The sequence below is a fragment of the Azolla caroliniana genome, unplaced genomic scaffold, assembly GCF_043228905.1.
Source record: "Azolla caroliniana isolate FFs.n. ecotype wild unplaced genomic scaffold, voAzoCaro1.0.p SCAF_1, whole genome shotgun sequence".
NCBI lineage: Eukaryota > Viridiplantae > Streptophyta > Polypodiopsida > Salviniales > Salviniaceae > Azolla > Azolla caroliniana.
The window spans coordinates 28,770,916-28,796,752 of NW_028230436.1; the positions used below are offsets into that span (position 1 = coordinate 28,770,916).

At 37.9% G+C, this 25,837-nt stretch overlaps 2 protein-coding genes across 2 annotated transcripts; both read left to right on the forward strand.

Annotated features, from left to right (window-relative positions):
- The first annotated feature begins 5,860 nt into the window (after positions 1-5,860).
- On the forward strand, positions 5,861-14,340 carry LOC147869485 (uncharacterized). The gene is made up of 9 exons (XM_087330000.1): positions 5,861-6,081; positions 6,388-6,499; positions 6,584-6,632; positions 7,226-7,257; positions 9,608-9,654; positions 9,730-9,882; positions 10,036-10,493; positions 10,601-12,504; positions 12,594-14,340. The coding sequence occupies exons 1-9, from the start codon at positions 5,912-5,914 to the stop codon at positions 13,500-13,502; spliced, it is 3,834 nt and encodes a 1,277-aa protein (XP_087186126.1). The 5' UTR covers positions 5,861-5,911; the 3' UTR covers positions 13,503-14,340.
- A 2,432-nt stretch (positions 14,341-16,772) lies between these two features.
- Positions 16,773-24,559, forward strand: LOC147869486 (uncharacterized). Its single transcript, XM_087330007.1, has 9 exons — positions 16,773-17,596; positions 18,128-18,205; positions 18,282-18,516; positions 21,204-21,365; positions 21,832-22,071; positions 22,869-23,118; positions 23,221-23,383; positions 23,479-23,868; positions 23,961-24,559. The coding sequence occupies exons 1-9, from the start codon at positions 16,955-16,957 to the stop codon at positions 24,156-24,158; spliced, it is 2,358 nt and encodes a 785-aa protein (XP_087186133.1). The 5' UTR covers positions 16,773-16,954; the 3' UTR covers positions 24,159-24,559.
- Positions 24,560-25,837: the final 1,278 nt, after the last annotated feature.

Here is a 25,837-nt window from a genome sequence, read left to right on the forward strand (position 1 = left end):
ATTACATGATAAATAGTGTTGGGATAGACACGAATATTGGGTGAACAATCAAACGCAACATCCACTTGTCTACGTACAAACCATATTGACAAGCATGGCAACAACTGTGCTCATTCATCTTAATGTACATAGTAGTGAGAAGATTAGTAACAACAAGGACGCAAAGTGACTTGTGGCAATCCACAATCTAACAACCAAAAGAGCAAAACATTTAAAGGTTTTAACTAATGGAGTATATTCTTTTTTGGTAAAAAAACATTTAAAGGTTATCATGTTAATTGACAATGATGTCAACTAAATTGACAAACAACATCACCAACTAGCACAAGCAACAAGGCCAATGAATGATGTTAATGTCTAGTATCTCATAACAAAATTGACAATGATGTCTACTAAATTGACAAACAACATCACCAACTAGCACAAGCAACAAGGCAAATGAATGATGTTAATGTCTAGTATCTCATAACAATGAGCAACGTTGATGGTTAGCAAGTGATGATGGCAATTGGCCAAGATATTTAGAGAAAATAGTAGGGTAATAAAAAATGTCTCATTTATGTTTGAGTCTAAAATTCAAAATGAAACTATTTTATGGTAATTTTGTAACCTAGCCATAGGAACACGTCACTTAATTCACCTCGACTTGGCAATATATAATCATCTTCTCGCCCTCTTCCTCGTGTTTGAATCGTCATAGGTTTCACACCTAGAAGGTATACATTGATCCTTACATATGTATATTTATCATTTTGGAACTACCACAGTCTTCACATTTCGTCATTTTCTAATCATGTTTTATACTTTTTACTCTTATTTGTCTTTTTATATCCACATTCTGAAAAGAACTTATTGGAAAGATAAAATAATAATACATTTCAGGTGCTTTTGTCATTTGAAATAGCTAATTGGCTTTTTTGTGCAATATCGTTGTTGTTGGTTAGCTTCACACACTTGGAAGTTGGGATCTCTAAAAAGAAAAATCCAAGATATGGCATAAAGTGGTGCATAAAGTGCTCTTCTCAAGAACACAACAATCTCAATATTATGATGAACATTTCATAATTTGCATGATTGCTAATGAATGATCCTAACTATGGAATCGTTGAGTTCCATATGGAGAAATATTCATTGAATCATGAAAATAGATGAACATGCCAATAGCATATTAGGTGCTAAAGGTAAGGTTATTTAGCATTGCCTTTAATTTTATCATAAACAAGTAAAACGCATAAACTTGATGGCATAGTGCTAGGCCATATGCATCATAAACTTAAGGTTATTGGTCAAGTCATAAAGGAATAGGCCGCATGTTACGCTCGTACGTACTTCAACTTTGAGATCATTATACTACCCCTTTTTCTCAATAAAAAATATTCTTTATAAACTTTTTTAACTTTTAGGTCACTACACTAGCACATTGAGTTCTTAAACTTTATGCACATTGCTAAGCAAGTCATAGCGTGTTGAAGTACAATTCTAAAAGTAGTGCCTTTATAGGTTGTATTAATTGACTTTAGACTTGGCCACAAATTATTGCTCACAATTTCATAAGGGTATAAAATACAATATTGTCTAAGTCAAATTTCAAATTTCAAATAAGTTGTGCTAACTTAAGGTTTGTGGTTATAACTTAGGTTCGTAGAGGTCAATTTTTAGAACGAGCATCATGCATTTGCTTATGAAAATAGGGCTTTACAACATTCACATTTTACACATTTTCTATAATATGGCTTTATAACATTCCTAATTGACTCATTTTCTATCATATGAATAGGAAAATCATATTTACAAGTCGGTGCTAAAAACATTTATGGCTTTAAGACATACACAGTAACACTTTCCTACTAAACAATGGCTTTCCAATTTTATTTTGCACTACAACCCAAATGTTGCCAATGATATTGTCACCTATTAAAACATAATGCTAAAAAGTAGATAATATTGGAATATAAATAGATTAAGTGTATCCTCTCATACATTGTTAATGATATGCCACCAACGTTGATTGAAACCCTCAAAGCCCATCATCCATATTAACAAGGCTCGAGACTTATGAGAAAAGTCTTCAAAGTTTCACCATATTGTTGAATATAACCTCTTGCATTTACATATGATTGTAAGGTAGACTCTACTAATTAGTTGCCTTAATGCATATTATGCATTCGCGTGTGCACAAACTATTTTTTGTTTGTTGAGTTTGTAACCTCATACATTGATCCACCATTGTCAAAGAAATTTCTATATAGATGTTTTTGTGGGTGTTCCTCTTGATAGATTCTACTAATGTTTAGTAGTTACAAGTTGTTGATTTGATTAATCACTTTTGTTTATCTATATGCTTGACCTAGGCTACCCAAATCACAAGTATTATCGTGATATTCATTGACCCTTGGTAGTTGCACTTCGTATCCAAAGATCTCCCTTGCAACGCTTAGTTGAGTTCACCTTTGTGTTGTCAAGCATTAAATTCGTGAGGTTGATGATCTCATATGACATTGGTCCCTTACTAGTTATACATTTTCAAATGAGTGTGACCATAAACTTCCAAGCTTTTTATGTCTTGTGGCAAGACATCTTGTGATTTATTTGAAGATATACTTGAGCAATAACTTTTAGTTTTCATCTTGGATAAACCACATTCAACTACGCGAAAAAAATGTGGACAATTGTATCACTCGTGAAAGAATTAAAGTGATGACATGCAAATTTGTGTCTCAACCAACAATATTTTCTCACATGTGGAAATGGTATGAGGACGAGAGGCATTCATTATCGCATTCTAGATAGACCAATGGGAGGAACCAATAGAGATCGTTTGGATGTCACGCCATGCAAATTTACTTTAACACATTTTTTAATGGTAGTAAATACTTTTAACATTTTAAAGAACTAATTGGACAATTCTAGAGACTACACAAGGGCTTAACAATGTTGTGTATTTATCCTTCTTTGTCCACATATTTCCATCTCTTTGTGCTCTAATTCACTTGTGTGAAGTGATGGATAGTCACGGTGATAGAGATCAATGTAGCCTTGTGCAACATTCTTAAACGGTGGATGCAATAAATGTAACATCATATGAAGTTGGATGACATCATGACCATGGACATGATAGCGTAAATTAGTTGAAAACAATATTGCGGTATAGAGTGGGCATCAATCTCAATAAGCAATTTGAAGAAAAATTAGATGAACTTTAGGCATGCATCAATGATGCAAAAGATGTCTTAAAGACCATGTGTTGCCATAGAACCACTATGCTAATTTGTCAATAAACTTAGGGAGAAGGATGAACATGATGCACAAAGGCCAATAGTTCGGTCTTCAACGATGCAAACATGTGTTGTTTTGCAACGATGTGGATAAAATCCTTTCACTTCATAGGATATGGAGGCTATAAATGAGAACCATTGTCGTGATGAGAATGACACTTTCCCTCATGATTCCAATGATCATTTGTTCACTCGGGTCCCATGTAGTGGTATATTTTAGTTTGCCCAAAATGTTTTTGTACTCCAAATACGTAGCCAGGTGTGACTCTCCATGTTTTGATATATACAATCATGAAATTGTTTTACGCCAATGTTTGTGTAGTGCATCAAGATTTGCATGTTTTATGTTCTAACCCAAGTAATTTTGGAAATTTATGAGTAAACAAACCCATGTATTTATTGGTCATACATGGAGTGTTGGCTCATATGAGTAATTAGATTTAATGAATGTGGTTGCATTGTTCATGATAGAACGATACTCAACCTTTTTTCGTCTCTTTGATTTATTGATCTCAAACCTTTAACCTTGATCACAAAACCATTTGAATCTCATCAACCCCTGCCCCTTTACACGCGACTCATACCTTGTGGGATTCATATTGTTTGGAGGGCTCCATGTGTCATTTCATGACCAAACTTAACCACCTCACACAATTTGAAGTTCATGGTGGCACATTTCTGATGTTGAGTATACAAAGAAGCAAGAATCCATGTGGCAAGTTTAAGAAGAAATGATATGCATCTCCGGTGATTGGATTTCAAGAGCAAATGTGTGCAAGCAAATATGTATATTTGAGTATTGTTTTAATGTTTCTTTAAGATTCCACATCAAAATCTTAAAAAAAACGGCTCTTTGTGGTTGTGAAAAACTTTATAAGATTTCATGTGTTTATGCTCTTCAAATGATATGATTTGTTTCCTTAGAGGGCTCATTTGCATTTCCTTAGGATCATCACGTTCAAAACCATTGTATTAGACACTTTGGATATGTACATTCACCCCATCTTGTTGATGTTCATGCATAAGTAGGTACTTTACAATCATATCCCAACTTTTATGGTACTCCTATGACACTCCAATTTTGGTCTTCTTGACCATCATAATAGGGTTCTACTCAACAATGCAATAACTAGAGAGTGTGAGTTGACAAGATGTTCCATTCTCGGAACCTCGCAAGCAGGCATCGAATTTCCACCAAAAAAAAGAAACAAAGAAAAGCCAAATGAGCCAACACCATGCATTAAACATGGTTGTTGCTAGATTGGATTTTGGTTTAAGATGAGTGGACAGGTTGATGAGAGAAGTGATACATGAGATAGCAAAAAAAACAAAACATGAGAGAAGTGAGACATGAATGCTCGAAGACAACAACGAGATTTCTTCGTCTTCTTCTTCTTCTTCTTCTTCTTTTGCTTTACCCCCACCACTCAAGCGAATGACCCATCTCATCATTTTGTTTGCATTTCCATCCTTTTTTTTGCTTACGGGTCGACATCATGGGATATGGGCTACTCCTCTCCTCTCCATGCCACCATCCAAGACTCTCTCTCTCTCTCTCTCTCTCTCTTACTTCTCTCTCTCTTTCTGGCCAAGTCTAGGCAATGTCATGATAGGAGGTGAGAGAAGGTGAACTCACCCCTTGCCGCACCTCTATGAATTGTCTCCCACCACCACCAAGCTCTAGTTCTCTCTCTCTCATACACACACACACACACACACCCCTACACACACTCTCTCACATACACTACCCAAACACTCTCTCTCTCACACACACACACCCCTACACACTCTCACATACACTACACAACACACACACTCTCTCACACACACACACACACACACTCTCTCTCTCTCTCTCTCACACACACACAATACACAACACACACTCTCTCGCACATACACACACAACACACACTCTGTGTGTGTGTGTGTGTGTGTCTATTTCTCTTTCTCGTGTTCTGCCTGCCTGGCCTGCGGACAAGAAGTACTCCTACTCTCTCTGTCGTAGCAAAGTAAGCTACACACACACACACACTCTCTCTCTCTCTCTCTTTCTATCTCTACCCCTCCATTCTCTCTCTCTCTCTTCTCTGTCCACACACATCCCCCCTCCCCTCTCTGCACAGACAAGATTCTCTCTCTCTCTCTCTCTCTCTCTCTCCACCCCCCCCCCCCCCCCCCCGCCCCTAGGACCTGATCCCTCCACAATTTCTTTACTCGGACAGATCGATCCTCTTGCTCTTCCTTCCTTCCCGAGAATATTCATTCCCCTTCCCTCCTTTCCTTTGTTGGAAACTCCACACCACCATTGCTTCTCTCTCACACGAGCTTTCTACTTCTTATGCTGCCCCAGAGCAACGGAAAGCTGCACGATCTGCCCACACTATCTGTATATCTAATCATTTCCTGGCTCGACGACAACCATGATGAAGAGTGACACTCCACTAGATTATGCTGAGATTCTTATCTCCCAATCTCGCACCAGGCAAGTTCTCTGGACCGTTCAACGCACACATGCCACATGTTCTTCACTTCTTAGAATTGTGATCCTTTGGCCCTGTAATACAATATACCAGATTTTTTTATGTATACGGATCTTTTTGGTTTGATCTAGGTGCGAGCTCTACATATGTGCCATGGATGATGGAGTGAGGGAGAAGCTAGCTTCTGCACACACCAAACCCTTTTTAGCACACTTAAGAGCTGCACAGTTGCAATTTGCAAGAGGAGAGTCAATCATCAGGTTGGAGCCACGCTCAAGTTCAAGAAGCAATTGTACATGGTTCACCAAAGCCACATTGGAGAGGTACCAACCAATCTATCTAATAACACATCCCACATTTCTTTATTTAGTCTAATTCCACGTTTATCAACATCAATAACCTTCATCGGCACCATCTTAGTCACATGTAATTCAAGGCAAGTCTTACCATCTAGCTCCCAGAAATTCCCCCTTTTTAGTATTGCATGCTTACAAGGATCATGGACTTATTCAGAGGTGCCCATGTATTATGTATCCAGCCACTCTATTAGATGCTTCACAGGGTGATCCATAAAGTCTAGGATGGCAACAGGCAGCAACTAATGGTTGGAATATGTTTTACATGCAAAGGTTCGTGCATTTTGTGAGCATGCCAGAGGTGTTGGAACGAGTTAAGAATGTAGGGGACGAACTCACTCAATTGGAACAGGTTCGGGTTGCTCTTTCCAGGACATTTTCGCAGGTATGAGCTTAAATAAATCTTTTATGCATCTAGTTTCTTTAGGTTTTGTGAGTTGATGGATCAAATTCTTTACTTGCAAGTCAGGAGGGAACAAAATTTGCACCTGCACCAGCTGCTATGATTTCGCCTGCAGGTGTGTACAATGAAATCTCTTTTAGACTGTATATAAATAATTGTGCATCTTGGCCCTTGGACTGTCTTTAACATAAATAATGATCAATATTTGTGAGCTTAATGATCCTTCATTCCTGATCATTAGACTTCATGAATACTAAAAATAAAGATCATTGCTTTTGTGAGGTTGCGGGAGGAATGTACGGTTATCTGATTCTGTTTCAATCAAGGATCCAATAGAGTAAGGGTTCACAAAACCAGAAGACCAATGATGCTGCTTCTTTAGATCTATCTCCATATTGCTCAATACCCCTGAAATGTTAAATGTATAAACTTGCCTGTTGACGCAAACCTCCTTATGTAGTGGCAAGAGATAATTTTGGAGAGTTCTTATCTTTGCGGTGTATTGCACAATAATTAAAGGCTCATTATGATCTGCATTGTGAGAATTCCAATTCCTAGCTATAGCTCTGCATTGTAAACAGAAACACATTTTATTACAAGGACTTGGATTGATAAAAATCCTGGCTACTAGTTGACAAATGTAAAGAAGAAGGCTGTTTTATCACTAGGGGCTTTGTTTTAATTGATTTATGTTGTGTCTGGCTGCAGATGTGTATCAGGAGGAGGGCAGCATGTTGATGGTATGAATAATTTGAATAACATACTTTTTTGATTGCCACAGTTTCAAAATGTTTTCTTTTCAGTTTTTACGTAGAGATAGGAAAGAACAAAAGAGAGGATGAGGAGGAAATCAACTTTATGTCCATGGAATGCATCTGGGACCAAGAGCTGGTACACCAAATCAATACAATCCACTAGGGAAAACCAAGGATTTGGTTACAGTTTTGACGATGATGTTGATAAGTCTTTGATGCCAAATAACTAGTGTTTCTTGAATGTAGCATTCAAGTAGGCTTAGGTTACAGAAATTACTCTTTCATTGCTGCCCTCAAAATAGACACTTCATTTTCCAGCATGTTGAGATTCATGCCTTCACTACTTCAACACTTTTGAAGTTTCCGGGGAGGGAGTCCGAGTTATCCAAAGCTTGGTACCATGTCACAACTTTGCTCATTGGAGAACACTCATCCTTCTTAGCATATATTGTTTCCCTCTCTTATTGATGAAACATACATTTCATAGGTCAATAAGAGAAAGGATCTTGCTGAGTCTCTTTATCAGAATATCCATGCTTATGACTTGCAAGGTATTCATCGATGATTTCTGGCTAACGCAACCTTCTGCATGTTCCTCGGAGACACGTAACAATTCTGTTCATTTTTTTTTCTTCCTTGATATATTTCACATGGCCTCTTTGGTATGACTGTTCTTCATTTCTTCCTTGACTTATAATGAATTATGATGTGCCTTCATAAATATGCTCTAGGACTTCTTGAACAAAAAAAGAGAAGACAGTCTACTTTGTATTTAGATGGGTCCTAGCTTATTGTCCTGTGCAGCTTCTATTGTGACCAAGAGGAACTATAAGCTCAAGCTTCGACTCAGTAATGGTCCAATTGCTGTGGTGAGAGCACATACATAAGATTGCGTACACATGGTTACTAAGTCAGACGACCCCATCTTTCATGATCTCAAGCTTTGATGCAATAATGGTTTTGTCAGTGTAGTGAGTATGGATATAAGACTTCGTGTTGACGGAGACGAGTCTATTTGCATCAATGGCGGTGATGAAAGTATTTTCTTTTCTTGCAGTATGGATAGTTCTTTTTGTCAGTGTAGTGAGAGTATGAATATAAGACTTCTTGTCGATGAAGGCAAGTTTATTTGCATCAATGCCTGTCATACCATAAGAAAATGATAATTTCAGCTTCATAGTGGCTTGCTGTTGATATTGCTCAGTCATTTAAATGCTTAGAACCTATCATGGTTCAACACTTAGTGCTCTCCTGGTAATGAAGCTTGAAATAGATCAAGTGGCAATTGCCAGAGTGCAGACAATACAGTAATTCCCAACCATTAGAGATGATCATATCCTCATCACTCTTGAATCAGGATTAAAAAGAAACTCTCAAGTCTATATTAAAAAGAAACTCTGGATTCTATGTGGAAAAGCCTGGAGGTAGCTGTGCAAAATGCTATTTCAAAGTCATATAGGCAGATCGTGGCCTCTAAAACAATGTAAACCAAGATGATTAGATAGTAGCATTTGATATTCATGATGCACATCAATGACATATATGATAAGTTGATTGAAGATAGAGGGTGTTAGTGGTGATGCATTGGCTACTGGCACATTACTGGATTTATACAATGGTAGCCTTGAGTTTTGGACGCAAAATGACAATTTCATCTTCCATTTTGTGCAAAACAGTGCCTCTGGCGGGCAATGGGGGGCAGATTGTCTTTGGGGAGTGGCTTTAAAATGCTGGCCCATTTCAGATGGGATTGGTTTTTTTTAATGTAGTGATTGAAGAGGATACTAGGCACAAAGTGCTTACATGCCAAGCTACTAAAGCCATTTAGGTTGTTAGGTCGTAATTTCAGGCATTTTGAACTGGGAACATTTTCTGACCCTTTCAAAGGGCTTTCATTCATGGAGCCAAAGCTTTACCCTCGCCATTGTATAAGGCTCTATTGGACTACCTTAGATATTGGGGTATATGGTATCATTGGAGTACAAGAAATGGTTTCTAATTCCATGGTCTCAATTTTTTATCACAAGAAGTATGTAGGCTGAAAGGAAAGTGATTTGGCAGTTTTCATAACTAAGCTCCGTGTGCATCGGTTCCTTAGAAGAGTTGTATTTATTTCACTTAGTCTGACAGCTCCTGAGAGGGTTTACATTGACATAAGATCCTCACTTCGAAGCAGGGACAACAAGGGTTTTTTGTATTGTCATGTTGTTTTGATTTATACATTACTTCTAGAGAGAGAAAGAGATTTTGTTTTTATCTTCAGATGTTTAAGAGAGAGAGAGAGAGAGAGAGAGAGTTAAAAGGAAAAAAAGTCGTGATTTTCTTCACTCAACAGGGGAGTGGATCATCAAGGGATGCTAAGAGCACAGCGGAAGCCTCCAAGTGAGTGGTATTACAGCGGAAGCTTTATTTATGCCTAGATTTTATCTAATAAAAGTAAATGCATATGTTTTGCAGAAGAGAACTTCTTAGGGCAATGGATGTTCGTTTGGCTGCAGTAAACCAGGAACTTCATATTGCATTTTCTCGTGCTTTATCTTCTGGATTTGACAAAGACGCACTCTCTAATTTGATGGAATTTTCTCAACATTTTGGAGCACAACGTCTATGGTAACTTATTGCATGTCCATTATCTAATCTTAACAAAATTAATATTTTTAAGTTTTGTGTGATTTGTATTTATTTATCTTCCTTGTTCATCTCTCTCTTAACCTCCTGCCTTCTTCACGCTGTTGGTAAGGGGATATTTTCTTCTATTTGTAGGGATGCCTGCTTGCAGTTTATTGGTTTATCCAAAAGGATGAATATATCTCTACAACTGGACGAAGATCATGATTCTCAAACTGAAGATGATGTATCGAGTGACTCTGAGATGTCTTTGGAAAGTGGAACTGACACAGGAATAGCTACTGAAACAGATGACAGTGCGTCCTGTAGCTCAAGAGCTTTTGATTCGTGGTCAAATGTGCAAACTGATGGACTTCCTGAATCCAGAAATCCATTCAGTAGGCGGGATTCAAGTGCAGACTCATCAGGAGAAACACATATTTCTACTGGTGCTACTTCTGGTAGGGTTAGAGGTAGATGGGGCCCACCAGAGAGGATTCAGATATTTTCTTTGGAGCCAGAAATGCAAGACTGTCAAATTCCTACCGAAGTATCAGAGATGGATCAAGATGAAAATGGAGTGTCTCATCCAAGCATGCCAACAAGAGATAGCAGTGAGCAAATTAACATCTATTATTATTCAACTACACATGATTTCTGATGGATTATCGAGTGTGCAAGCAATCATTTAAAGCATTTTTTTTATTTTGTGGCGTGATAGGTGATGAAGAGAGCCGTTCAAATAAGTATTTATCATTTACACAGGAAGGACGTCACCCAGAATTTACTCCCTCTCTTCCAAAGCAGCAGAGTGTTAAAAATTATGATCTTGTAGGGAACAGCACCACTTTCTTTTCCCGTTTACAAAAGATGGCACAACAAGTAGAGGCGAGAAGGTTGAGTTCAGATATGGGGATGCATTTCACTTCTCTAGGAATTACTGATGGTCCTCGATATTTTGAAGTTGGAAAATCCCCTGATCCTGCTGGCTCTGTATGTTCTTCTGAGGACAGCCATTCGGCAGCTGTCAGTGACTTCAGTGAAGATAGAATGGTTGTAGGGCCATCTTCTGAAGTAAGAAGTATAGTTAAGTTAACAAAGGAACCCCAAGTCACAGGGGAAAGCATCGGAGAATCAGAAAGTAATTTAAAAAGTAAAACAAGAGAGCAAGAAGTGATCCCAACAAGAGGTCGAGATGAAGAAGATGAACCTATCAGCACTTCATCGAGGAGGTTAAGTGTGCAAGCTGCTATTTGTCTTTTTGAAAGCAAGAAAGCAAACATAACCAGTCCTACTGCAAAGAAGCTAGTAAGGCAGGACAATCAAAATTTACCAACATCTGAGAAAGCAGCAGTAGGACGATGGAGTGGGATAGGCCCAGCAGATAGGGCTATACCGGATGGCACATCTGAAATGGTCTCTAGAGACCCTACAACAATTGTAGCCCAAAACACTTCAAAGAGCAGTGACGTGACAAACAATAATCATCTTGCTGGAGGTCTGCACAAACAGTTCAAGCTAGAACTAGAAAAGAGTTTAGCAAGGAACAACCGGAATCATGGACATTTAGATGCAAATGCATCAAATTTTTTTGGGGGATCACGATTAGTATCTGATTCAGGTGCTACAGCCTTGCCCGAAAACCGAGCATCTGAAGTTCCTCCAAAACTGACAACCATTATTTCAAAAACTTCTAATTTAATAACTCAGAGTGTGCCAAAAGATCAAGCATCTGAAATTGCTGAATGGAAATCCACTCAAGTGTTGAATTTAGCCTCTAGGAGGGATCCAAAGGATCAAACTTCTGAAATTCATTCAACAAAGTCTCCAGACTCTTTAAATTCCAATTCAGCTAAGAAATTGGCAGAAGATCAGCCATCATCAGTCACGAAGAATTTTCAAACAGATCATATACCAGAGCTTAAACCTGTAGTCGAGACTGCAAAGAATTTCTTCAAATCGAAAAGAGTAACACAAGAAACAGAGGATATGCAGTTTGTAAAAGGAAGTGCCGCACATGAAGGAAAACTGGATTTGATGGTACAAAATAAGAAGTTGCTGCAAGGAAAGTCATTTTTAACAGAATCTACATCAGCAAGATTAAAAGAAGGTAAAACCAATAATGGTGCGATGATCTCTTTGGGAAAAGAATTTTCTAATAAAGAGCCAAATATTAACAAGCTCAAACATGACATAGATAGCACCGGTCAAACTGGACATAAAATTTCATCATCTGAGACACAACATAAGCTAAGCAGAAAAAACCCCACTACTTTACACGATGCTCCTATAGATTTGCATATGCAGGCTCTCGTCATGATGATCGACAATAATCATCAAAGCTCACTCCATTCAAGTAATGATAAGTCTTGCAATGAGCAAAAAGGGAGATTCTATGAGCACTATCGGCAACTTAGAGATGCAAGGCAACAAAAAGAGAATCCTGCAAAGAGAGCCGAAAGAGAAACCAAGCTTAAATGTATGAAGGAAACTCTTGATAGAAGAAAATCTGAGATGGAGACTGGAGGTCTTGGGCCCACCAATAAATCTGCAAAAGAGAAGACAATTAAAGCAGGGAATATTCAGCTCCCAAAGACAACATCTACTGAAACCCCAAAGCAGCAGGTATATATATATATTTAATCATTTTCATTTTATTATTTCCATACACCCAGATTTTTTATTAGGAATATTATCCGTGTTTGATCTACCAGAAAGAACTTGGTGAGGAAATGATGCATACAGACTGTAGAGTGTCACATATGACATCAATGGCTCCAAAAAGTCCTATGAATATAATGACAAGAGTACAACACAGCAAGAAAGGTTTATCAACTTTGCACAAATCTTCGAAAGCCCCATTCTCCTCCATGAATGCTTCCTCAGCATCCTCACCTAGGGTTGTTCCAAATAGTCCTGCAATCAGTCGACGAAAATCGGACCACACTGGGGCATTAGAGAATCCCATGAGCCAGAAAGTAGCAGAAGTAAAGAAGGAATTGTGGAGCTCAACAGGAAAGTCTTTTGCATCTTCAAAGGTTCCTCGAGCAGTGAATATTGCAGTTGAGAATATATCCGTTGATTCTTTGTCTGGAATGGGAGATGAGGAATTGAAGCGTGGTAAACCTCTTAGGAGAAAGGATCGTACTTCAGGAACAGAGAGTAAGGCATCATCAGTTGCACTTGACATAGCCTTAGAATCCTTTAAAGGCCCTCTAGCGAATGGATCAGAATCCATGGTAAACAACACCCGAAGTTCGGCAGTGCATGGAGTGAAGTCATTAACGCACAAGGACAGAATTGGTGCAGTAATGCAGAAACAAACCAGAAAGCATGAAACAACTTCCACTCTAAGAAATCTTGACGAAGAGGTTCCAAGAGTCAATATCTATGCTCATGATTATAGAAAGACAGGTGCAAGAGGAGAAGATTCAAGAAAGCCATTTGAATCACGAAATGTTAACTTCTCTGCACAAAACACATTATGTATGGCCTCCACTTCACTGGAGGATGAGGATGAAGATGAAGAAGACCAGGCAGATGGCACCGATGTAGATGAAGCAAGTGACATATTTGTCGATGCTTGCAGTGACGAAAGAGTACTTTCTCTTGATGATGAATAAGGAAGCATATTGGAGCATGCCCTTCCAATTGTACCAAAATTTTCCGTTTATATTCAGAATCATAAGAAGAGTAATTAAATGTCTGGTCCCGCGGAAACAATCTCTAATATATCAACAACTGGATGGAATTATTTTTAGTCTATTTGGACTAAGATTACCCACGATAACCTCTGGTTCGTACTCTTACAATAACGCAGTGTCATGAAACCCTTAAAAAATCCAATAGCCTTTAGGTCATGATTTGATTCATGTATCTCAGAAGTTAACCTCTAACAAGAATCAAGGAAGGAGACAAGGGCGTAAAAAGTCTCTGCACTTTGGACTTCAATTTCGAAATTGTTCTTCCGTTTATTCTCCTTTAGGATCAAAGGTACAGGAGAAGGGGAAGTGAAGAAGATAAGGATATTGTCACGTATCAATTTCAACGGACTGATATCAGTTGGAAACAATCAGCCTCGCTATTTGTGATGATTGACGTGTTTTTCCAAATGTCTTGTGCAGATTAAGAGTCTCTTCAACTCTGAAGTTTGCTGGTAAGCTTTATCCATAGCTTGTCCATTTGTAAAAAACATCATTTGTGGGCTTTTGGTGCATATGATCCAAAGCTTAAGTAGTAACTTTAGGCATAAATCTGTCATCTGACAGTTGTAAAATCATACCTGTTTTAGAAACTTTGGTGCCTGAACAGGGCATGATGAGATGATCATATCATCCACCCTCTGCACATGCTCATGTTGAGATCATGTCATCCATCCTATGCACATATCCATGTCCAGAGCAAGAATAACCAACCAAATTCATGTACAACTTTGAGCTATATAATAACTAACATTCAGTACCGGAACAATTTGCTCACTAAAACAGCATTTTTTTTCTCTTTTCCAATACCGCTCATCGTTTTAACAAGCTTTCAATCCATTTGTTTGTCCTTTATTCTTAAAAAAAGGATGCGAAATTAGCTTGGAGGTAGGATCAACAATATCACATATGACCATCTCATCAACATCATATAGTTAATAAATCCTTTCCATATGGTTAATAGATCCCTTTCATTATTTACAGAGGTTCCAATATAGTTTGAATGCAGATGAGGCTCATTTGTAGATGCATAACTGCTTTGCCAATCGTGACATCAATATGTATAATTCCTTCTAAAATAAACTTCTTGTTCATACGAATAATAATAATAAGAGCTGCATTAACTACACACGGTTGAACTTAAAACCTGGCTTACCTTACCCACGACGCTTGGATTCCTTTGTTATGTTTAATATAATCTTATCATTCAAGTATAACAAATGAAAGATGATATATTAGTTATGCATATATAAGCTTTTATCCCAATGAGTAAATCCAGAAGATAGAGAGCACAACTCTTGGTCCCATCATTTTGATTGTCATCAAAATGTTAAAACATCTATTTCCAAAGCAATAATTGCGAGAAAGGACATTAGATGCAAGCAAAAGATTAAACGGAATGTTGGTAATGACAGGAAATTAAATCATAAGCTGGGAGCTCAATATCCTCAATCATCTTCATTAAAATAGAGAATTAAAGACAATGTGTTGTTTTTTATAAAAGCTGTATAAAACCACAAAACCTGCAAACAATATTTTAACATACTGGTTTGCAAACAATGCATCTTTGCTGATTTGTCAATTGTTCAAGAAAATGATAAATGAACCAAAATAAGGTTTCAACCCCGTCAACCACTTAGTAGACCATTTTAAACCATATAGTATAGCAAGCACGGGAATTGCCCAATTGTTCATTGTTTACCAATATTTAGATACAAGTGGATTCATATGCAAGCATGTATGAACTAAGCACAACAATTCCATTCAATATTTGCATTTGACCATAAGTTTAGCATTTTGTTATCCAATATTCATGGCAAGAATACAATTAATACATATACCTTAACAAATGTGCAATATAAGTTGAGAAATATGAAAGTTTTTAATGCTTTAACTTTGTCAAGAATCTCAACCTCAAATCATAAATCAGATGCAAATCATCATTGCCTTGATTCGTCAAAGAGATGCCTGAGTTTCAAGTTGGATCTTTTGTGGCTAATGTGACATAAGGTGAAGATCACCAAGGCATGTGCCAAGTTATACTATCAATGCAATGGTTCATTGTGCAATCAATGACATTGTGTTTGATCAAATGTGTCTCCACCTAGTGTTCCACAATCTCATTATTGGAGCACATTGTGTATTGTTCCATTCTGGATCAAGTTGATCCTTCCCAACTTCCAATTCACCTTTTTGATGGACCTGAGTACATACTTCAAGATTATGTGCAACAAGTTATGCAACAAAAAATCATCCTTGGTATCTTAATAAGCCAAGTTCCAATTTATGGATTGCAACTCATGGGACTTGCCATCGTTGAAGGAGGGAGATGGCATCATGCTGATACAAAATGACACATATACTTTGGGGGACCACAAATGCATTGTTAAAGCGTGCATGCGTGTGCGCGCGCACACACACACACACACAAAAAAAAACCTTGACTCACATTCTTGCAGACACGTGATGCCTAATCACAAAATGTTGGGATACGTGAAGATGAAACAACAACGCGGGACAAAAGGCTTCCTATATATGCAACAACCAAAGAGGGATGGACGACATTCGCGAGGGAGAGAACCCTTGGATAGGCAAGATGGACACTCTGCCACGTCGCAACAAGGTGAGTTGTCGTACAACAACAACAACAACGGGGATAAAGGACTGTGAAGGAACGAGGGGAGAGAGTAGATATTGTGTTTTGGGTGTTTTGGGTGTTTTGGTTTGGAGCTCTGGGGGGGGGGGGGGGGGGGGGGGGGGGTACCAACCAACCAACCAACCTTTCCTTCCTTCCCTGGCAAGAACCACAATTGTGTTGAAATATGTGTATGTGTGTGTGGAGAGAGGGAGAGGAAGAGAAGATATATATATATATATATACAAATTACAATAATACATATATGTAGTGTGTTAGAAGAAGTCTATGGAAGAGAATATGTATGTATGTGATGTATGTATGTAGTTATCTGTGTGTGTGTGTGTGTGTGTGTGTGTGTGTGTGTGTGTGTGTGTGATGGGCTCTTCTCTCTAATGAGACATATGTACATCTCTCTCTCTCTCTCTCTCTCTCTCCTTCTCCCCTTCTCCCCTCCTCTCCTCCTCCCACTACATACGTCTTCTACTACTTCCACTCCTACACCTACTACTTGGTCTCTCTCTCTCTCTCTCTCTCTCTCTCTCACTCACTCTCTGAAATTTCAAAAATTTAACTCTTCCCACTTCTTCTGTTCCCCTCCTGCGCTTCAATTTCTGCATCATCCGCCGCGTTAATTTGCTGCCATTCCCTCTGCTCGGAAAGGAAAAGGTTAGTACAGGAACCACATATCTCGTTCTTTATATATATATATGTATATGTATATGGTCTGCGTAACCTTATGACGAAGGTGAAGTTGAAAGGAGCTTTCTTCCGCAAATCTGCTCCTCCTCCTTTCCCCCTTCCTCTTATTTCTGAGGATGACACTGATGACGAGGAAGAAGAAGAAGAAGAAGAAGAAGATGATGACGATGACGATGATGGAGTTGCATATGAGTACGAAGACATGGATGGCCATTTTAGAACTGAAGGATTTCGGAATTTCATGCCTTTTGGTACTGTGAAGACTAAGCGAAAGAGAGGTCCCAGGGGTGCCCCAAGATACAACATACACAAAGATTCCTCGGGCCATGGTGACAATTATAGTGACTCTGCCCTTGCAACCTCCTCCAGTGAAAGATCTGATGATTATCATGATCACGATGAAGGAGGAGACGAAGACGAAGTTGTGGATTCTATGCAGGATATTCCAAGTGGTTCTGGTCCGATGGCCATGGGCTATGCTACTCCTCGTCGCGGCAGCGTCCGCCCGAAAGTGAAACCGTCCAAGTTCCGAGAAGAGGATCGAATGCAGAGAAATTATAATCACAGTCATAATTATGTATCAGAAGTGAGTTCTTTTTTAGGGAAAAAGAAAGCGTCCAAAAAGCATGTGTTTTCAAGGGACTATGATCAGGACGATGAACTTAGTGCTTCCCTAAGGGTATTTCCATACTCCACTTATCTTGATAGTTAACATCAGTGCATGTAGCTTCTTCCATAAATCTTTATTGTTATAATATTTTGTGTGTGCTGTCTGACCCTTAAGCTTGTTTCAATGGTGTATCTTATGTTATGGTTTGCTGAATTTTTTATTTCTTTGATGTATGAGGTCAATGGATGATGAAACTTTTGATTTTCAAAGTCTGTGTTTAATTCTCTGCAAATGAAAAAATCCTGGGTTGAAACTTGTGGGCCCTTAAAATTGCTTGAGTAATATACTTTATCCCATACAATTTTCTGTCTTTCCATTTGATACATATTTGATGGCTATATCAAGAGTTTGATGATGTGATTTTGCTCGATGCACGGTACCCGTAAATGATCGTAATCATGATTTTCAGATTCCATTCAATGTCATGTTTAATTCTCTACATGGATGAGCAAATTTTGCAAGGGATGTTTGCTTCTTTGTCAATCAGTTATTTTGCTATATTTTCATATCAAGACTGGAAATTTATGTAAATCTGGATAGGTCGTGAGGAAGATCATGAAGATGGAAGCAGCTGAACCATTCAATGCTCCTGTAGATCCAATTGCTCTTGGGATCCCGGTGAGATGCTTGTGTTGGTGCACTGAGTATTTGCTAACATTATCCTGCATTATTGAATTTTGGGTTGTATTGCCAGGATTATTTTCATATTGTGAAAAGACCCATGGATCTGGGAACCATATGTAAGCATTTAGAAAGGGGCAGTAAGTATAGGAGCTCTCAAGATGTTTATGAAGATATCCAGCTTGTTTGGACCAACTGCCGCATCTATAATCAGAAAGGAGACCCAATCCTTGACCTTTTGGGAAGAGTAAAGAAGAACTTCATGAAATATTGGACTGCGGCTGGCTTATATACCGAGAAGCCTTCAGGTTGCTCTTATGTTTAATGGACAAATTGCATGAATTAAAGATTGGTGGAATTTTAAGGCCTCTTTGTGAAATCTTTGATGCTTTTCATGCGGTAACAATCTAATGCGGTGCAAATTATTTCAAAGTTAGGGTTTTCCCTCAAATCTATTTCTAATCGGCTAGAGAGTTTCAGTTCTCAATATAAAAAGTGTGATTTCTTAAGAAACATTTGCTGGTTAAAGCATTGGAATGAGTGCCTGACTTTACATGTTTAGGTCATGTACATATTAAATAGGCTTTGATTTCCAAAAGTTAGAAACAAAGTTCTAATTTATTATTATTTCCTCACTGATGTCTACATGAGGTGGCGTTGAATTGGATATTTGGAATTAATCATCTGGTTCTCTCGTGAATTGTGACTATGAAAACAAGTCTTCATTGATGGCATCAAATGTCATATATGAAAAGTAGCAAATTTCATTTTTATTAGGGGACAAATACGCTGAGGAAATGCAGATATCAATTCAGCTTTTCCACCCTTGGGCCTTAATCTTGCTAACTTTGATTATAACCACAATATTTTTTCTTTTGATTTGCTAAATACTTCTTTCTCACCATTGCCTTTCCGTTTGCGTTACTTCTCTACATGCTAGAGCCCATCCATTTGTCCATCATCTGACTCATTGCTTCCATACAACATAGCACACATTCTCTTCAATATAAGACAGGGCGCTGGGACAGTGTCAAGGAGACTCATTGACCATAGATATTTTGCCCGATCAAGTCCATGAGTCTGAGTATCAGTCTGCTACAGTACTGCACCTTCAATCACATTCAAGTCTGCTTTTTGCATATTATCAATCCAGACGTGTCTGCATACGTATTTCTCTTGCGGTCACAATGTACGCACAATTGCAACATTTACATTCATCAGTAAAATTTTTGAAGATCGAAATTCACGAATCAACCCCACACATATTAGATGCAAGTGTTTCACTCTGGTCCCATAGGTCATATTTGATCTCAAGGGTGGAAACAGAATCTATCTATCCATCTATAAAGCATATAAAGGGAATGGAGATTTCTTTACAGCTTCCCATCTGCAACATGCTGGTTCTGATTTGGCAGCTCTTCCTGATTGATTGAGCTGCTCTTGAACGCCTTAAGTTTTCCTCTTTTATACAGAGTCTATGTTATGCTTTATTAGAGCCCAATCATTGCTATGTGAGGTTGTTACCTCCACTTATCAGCTGACCAAGGGCTGTGTCATCAGGAGTTTGCGGATGATAATCTGCTCTGTGTTGGATATGGTCCTGTGGCTTTGGGCAGGTCTAGATCTTCTTTGGATAACTTTTTAGTTCTGCAGGTGGAAGGCACACTTTATTGGCAGAGGTGTTTTGCATTTTGAATCTGCGTTGACTGCTTTTCCTGTGGAGAGTTTCAGATGGTCTTACTTGGTTGCTACCTGGTCAGTGATTTTATTAACTTGACTTGACAAAAATGGTGCGTTTGTCTTCCCAATAAGGAGACTTGGAAAAAGCTGCATCAGAATCTTGATGTCTTCCACGTCAGCAAAGATTATGCGTGTGCTCTTTTTGGTTTTTATTTACCACCTAACGGGGGCATTCATTTACCCTGCAAGGGGCATTCTCAAATTCTGTCTTTATGCTGACAGTTTCTGGGCATTCCATGGCACACTTGACATGATTCTACGCAATGACTTTGGGAATCATCACAGAGATACAGTCTATCCCACAATTGATAGTACTTTATTACTTTGAAGATCCAATGAGATGTATGAACAAGTTTTTCCAGGAAGCTTAGGAAAGACAGCAAGATTTCTCCAAAGTTTGGGGGTGTTGTCGTTATCATTACTTGGAGATATACGCCACCATGTGGTGTATCTTGCATTTTGTTTCTGAATCATATGGCTGAGTTTCTTGGTAATGGCGTTTATACATACTGTTATTTGTACTTCAGAATTTGGCTGCATGGCAATTTGGAAGGAATTTGCGAGATGATATACAGCTCTCTTTTCTAAAACAAGCAAGAGGGAGAGAGAAAATTATACAACTATCAGCAGAAGTAAAAGATAAAGCAAAACATATTAAACAGGCCGAAACTAGGAACAAAAACTGTATAGCATAGCCACAAAAGAAAATGTTGTATCCTGTTTTCTAAAGTAGTAATCTCCGTTTCTGTTTATGTCAGACAGAAATATTTCATAAACTTATGCTATTCAGGATCTTCATTGAATAAATATCTCCTCAAATTGGATGAGTTGTATACACATGCTCCTTTTCATTCAGGCTTTAAACTAAGAGGAGATGATGTGGCAGTTCCAACATTTATCTTGCCATGAGGAATATATCCATATATTTGATGTTGGTTCAGTTGTTGACCTCTGTTTCTTCTTTGATATGTTTCTTTGAATCCCAGAACAGGTGTTTATCCATGGTCCCATTCTCTGCTTCTTGTCAGTACAGTTCCACAAGTTATATTTGTTCCTGTCAGATCTTTTTAGGAATTGCGTTTGAAGTGTTTTTCATTCTAGGGTTCCAATTACTCCAGTTGGTGATCATGGCATCTCAAATATTTATTTTCTTATATTCTGTATTGTTCAGTTGCAATTAATGGCTTTTGCAGTGTACTTGCATGATAATTTGTTGAATCCCTTATACCTCCCTAACATTTGAATGCTTAACCAGTGACATTCAGGTTTCAAGGTAGAAGACCGGATGCTTCACAGTCAGAATTTGGGGTTGCAAATATAAAGCAAAAGGTATTTTTAGATGACACTCGGAGCGAAATGACATTCGGAACAATAAAAGAAGAAGAAAAACCAGCAAATTCAACAAAAAAATGTATTGGTATGAAATAACAGTGAAGCAATTTCAAAATTTTGAATTCAGTGGTTTACGGAATGCTAGTAGTGCATAACTTTATACATGATATATAGTTACATTGCTATGAGAAATTGACTTTGTTTCTATAACTGGGTAGGTGGTGAGCTGAGGTTTAACTCATGATGTATCTAACCTTAGAAATATTATCAACTACATTGAAACATCTATGATATCTGTGTCTGCTGGATTTATGTAAGGGATGAGGAAAGATGCTGGAACAGGATGACTGTGTGTCATCTGACAAGGAAATTAAATTCTTTATTAAAATGTTTTGCTTATCCTTGTTTAGGGCTGAAGAAATAACTGAATGAATCTGTGTTCTCCTTCAAGAAATCTAGATTTCTTGTGTTGTGCTCATGAGTCATATCTTATATTTTAAATAGATATAATTTTTGACTCTTGAATATCTTCCACGCTGAAATCCCATCAGGTTTCACTGAGCAACATGCAACGAAAAGGAAAGCTACAAAGATACCACCAATTGAGGTTGCAAGTGGATTGCACGGAGAGCAAGAAGCGGCTTTCAATATTCTTAATGATGATCTGGATACATTCTTTCTAAATCGGGGAGGGCCAAGCATCATATCTGTATACAAGTCACATAAGAAGAAAAAGATAGAACAGCAGGCAATTGCCAAAGAGCATCCACCACAGGCTCCAATTCTGAAAGGTAGTAACCTTTATAGTAGATTGTGTGTTAAATCAATCCTCTATTATTATTATTCTTTTATACTATGCTTGTAAATGATTATTCAACTTGGCAATCCATGATCTTCAGGTGTGTATAGTCCAACTTCATTTCTAAAGTTTGTATCATTTAGTAGTTTCATGTTTACACTTCATAGATCTATCTGTTAGAGTAGATCATCTAGTGATTAGACTTTTGAGTATATTTAACTGAGACACAACTTTCTCTCTTCTTTCTATTTTGAACTTTGAACATCTTCCAAAGATCACAATTCTTCATAAGGATATCTAATTCACCACCCTCGTGTTGATTATTTATAGTATATTATCTCAATCTATTTAATGTGCATGTATTTGGATATTAATATGTTGGGCATGTGCTAAATTCTAACGAAGCGTCCTTGTTCATATTATTGTGCCTTCCACTACAAGAACATCAACACCTGACAATAAAATTGTCTATTTATGGCCATGTTTAAATATCCCTTTTTTCCTCTAAACTTGTTGCCTCCTGAATCCTGGCTGATGTACTGGCTGCCTTCAACACCTAATTATCATTGCAGTTGATCAGTGGTTCTTTCTGCCTGTAGAAGTGGCTACCACTGACAATTGGTGTTCTCACTCCTAGCTTATGCAGGAGTGGTAATTTTTTGCAATCATGAGTTGATGAATTCTGACATAAATTTGGACCAGCCTCTTGTTTTCCATCAGATTTTATGGTTTTCTGCCTCATATCTTTTGATGGTTTAATTTGGTACTCATACAGAATTGTTTTTTCAGTGCATATTCGGGAAGGTGAAAAAAGTGCCAGAAACTCAGTATTGAGGCATACTGACAACGCTGACAAACATCAATATAAAAAGCATCATGATTCCCATGGGATGACACCTGGAAAGTACAAGGGCTCTGATTCCTACATGATTCAAGGGAAGTATAAGAATTACATAAATTCCCATATGATATCCGGCAAGTACTATGACTTTGATGCTGATTCTCATGGAAGTCCTGGCAAGCCACGCCGAGTTTCAGGGTTAGTACAGAAAAGGAGTAATGAAATGATGTTTGCTAAATAAAGTTGGACATTTGTCCTATTCAAATCACGAATCCTGATAAACCATAATATGCTTCCCAGGACAGGGCATCACAAGGCTGGCTGTTCGTGTGTAGTATGCTCTGGTGTCCGACGCAAACATGGCCATGAGGAAAAATTTGGTAATTATGCAGATCATTGGAATACAACTGAAGCTGACGCTGCCATGACTCCAGAAAGGCTGTTTCTTAGATTGAAAACTGAGGTACTACAGGGATTCCTATTTGTTTTTGGATTGTCCAGACTCAAAACTTACATTTTGAGAAAAATAACTAAGGTGAAATTTTCACTTGTGAACAGCCCAGAAGTCATGGGATGCTAGGTGTGGAGGAGAGTAAAGATGGTTACAGAACCAAAACATCTATTTGGGAGAGAACAAATTCTATAGCAGATGAAGAAAAGAATGGTGCATTGAATAAAGCTAACAGCAATGAAGACATCGTGGATGTTGCATATGAAGATGATGGTGGAAGTGATAGTGGTAAGGCAGATGACACCACTTTTGGGCAGAGAAAGAAAGAATCTATGGCACAAACCAAAGGCTACTCAGGAATTGAAGGGCAGCTACAATCAGGAAAGGATCGCATACGAGAGGATTCTAAGGGAGCAATACTAGAAGATGCAGAGGATGTGATTCATATTGAGGAGCAATTTGCCGATACACTGGATGCAGAAACATACCGTGATGAGGCAAATATAATATATGTTTATGTTTCTATTGAGAGTATCTCATGCAATTTATAGTATGTTTTTTTCTTATTAGTTTGCCTCGTTTGGAACAGGGAGGGGTTAGATACTATAGGGCGAGTTACGAAATGCCACTTCGCAAGATCAATCCAACCATTTTGGACATGGGTCACAGACTGTTTGGAAAAGGCTCTCTTTGGAATAATGGGCATTCTCTGAGTAAGCATTCAATAAAGGCTTATTCAGAGAATCCAATACTGAGTACGGTCTCTATGTTTCTAAGAGGCAAGTGACCGCCTCTGGCACAAGTGAGTGTGGTCACCTTCAGCATTGAGAAAAGGCCACCTCAACTTGAATGAGTAACGATATTTTGCTGCATTTGGGCGGTGTTTGTAGAGAGACGTGGCAATTCTACTTGTACTCAGATGTGCTATTTATTTGTGTGAAGAGAGGGATGGAGAGTGAGATCGCACACATGTATCATGAGCAAAGGGTCTGTTTCCACTTGCGTTGGATGTAAAATATCAATTAACCTGATCCATATCAGCTGTATTTTGCCTTGAAGTTTCTAATGTATTCCAAACTTACACAAAGATTGTTGCCAGTATTATAGGTCATCATTGATCTATTACTTTAGCACATCCTGTAATAACTTGACAAATAGTTAGGTAATCAAGAAGAAAATAGTCTTTTTCCCCAATGGACGAGTATCAATGCATAGTTGAAATGCTTGTCTTATGCAATGCAAATGATTAATTGGCAAGTGTTATTATTTGATGACAACCTCATAATTAGGTCTTTGGACGGAGATGGTGATGTATTGTCCTTGTGAGGCCAGTGAATCATTACCTTAGAAGAGTTCCTACTGTGGCTCCTGTGTTTTTACAAGGTGATTCATACTTTCTAGAAGATTATGTATATACATACCATAGAAGTGCTGGCAGTTGTCAGTTACTTGGAGAAGTGTTGATTTTTGTGGATGTATATGGTTGCTCTCATGCTTTGAATGGTTTGGTGAAAATCAAATTGTCAGATCACCCATGGATTTTATAGTATTTACAAAAAGAAAGTGTTGGTTATCCATTTGAATAGAGGCAAAGTCATGACAGAATGCCCCTTCACGAAAATGTAATTCGTCTAAACTCTTGGGTGAATTTCCTTGAGCAATTAGGAATACTTTTGCTGCGAAGGAGCAAAAGCTTGTTTAAAGAAAACCTAACAAAATAATAAATGGAAAAAATCTAGGAATATTTGTGGTGCTTGCTCACATTTTAAGATGTATGAAATTTGGCAAGTACAATAATAATATCAGTGGGATGTTTTATGTAATGTTGAACGTAAGGGTCAATTTAGCCCCATAGTTATACACCATGCAATGTTCGGTGGGACATTGAAAGGTTCCTTCTCTAGGTTTGTCACGATCATTGATAATCCATTATGGCAAATTGTAGTAAAAAGAGATTTACAGGATGTTACTTTTGGGCCTTGGCTGTAATGTGGTGTCTTTGTTGGAGCTTGTATATATTATTATCCATGAACATTGTATTCTTTCCCATACATTGGGTGAAAACCAATAATCCCACAGTGTCTTATGGATTCTTCATAAGTGAGCCATGTGGATATATTTGATGCAAACTAATGTCTTATAAATTTGATGTATGGAATTAATTCCATGATTTGTTGGTAGGTTACACATTTTGATTGAGCGAATATAGATCTACATGGAGCAAATTGAAAGAAATCTTTATCATGAATGGCAAATAAATATGAAGTTTATAAAGGTTGGGGATTGATTGATCCATGATAACAGTTGAATCCAAACTTCACATGAATTCTTAAGCAAATAGACATCACATTATCTAATAGTAAAAAGTTAGCTTCAATAATGTACCCTAGATTATCTAAGTCCATTTCTTAAAGTGAGTGTCTTCTCAACGATGAGTTTGCATGGGATTGTAGTAATTACTACAAG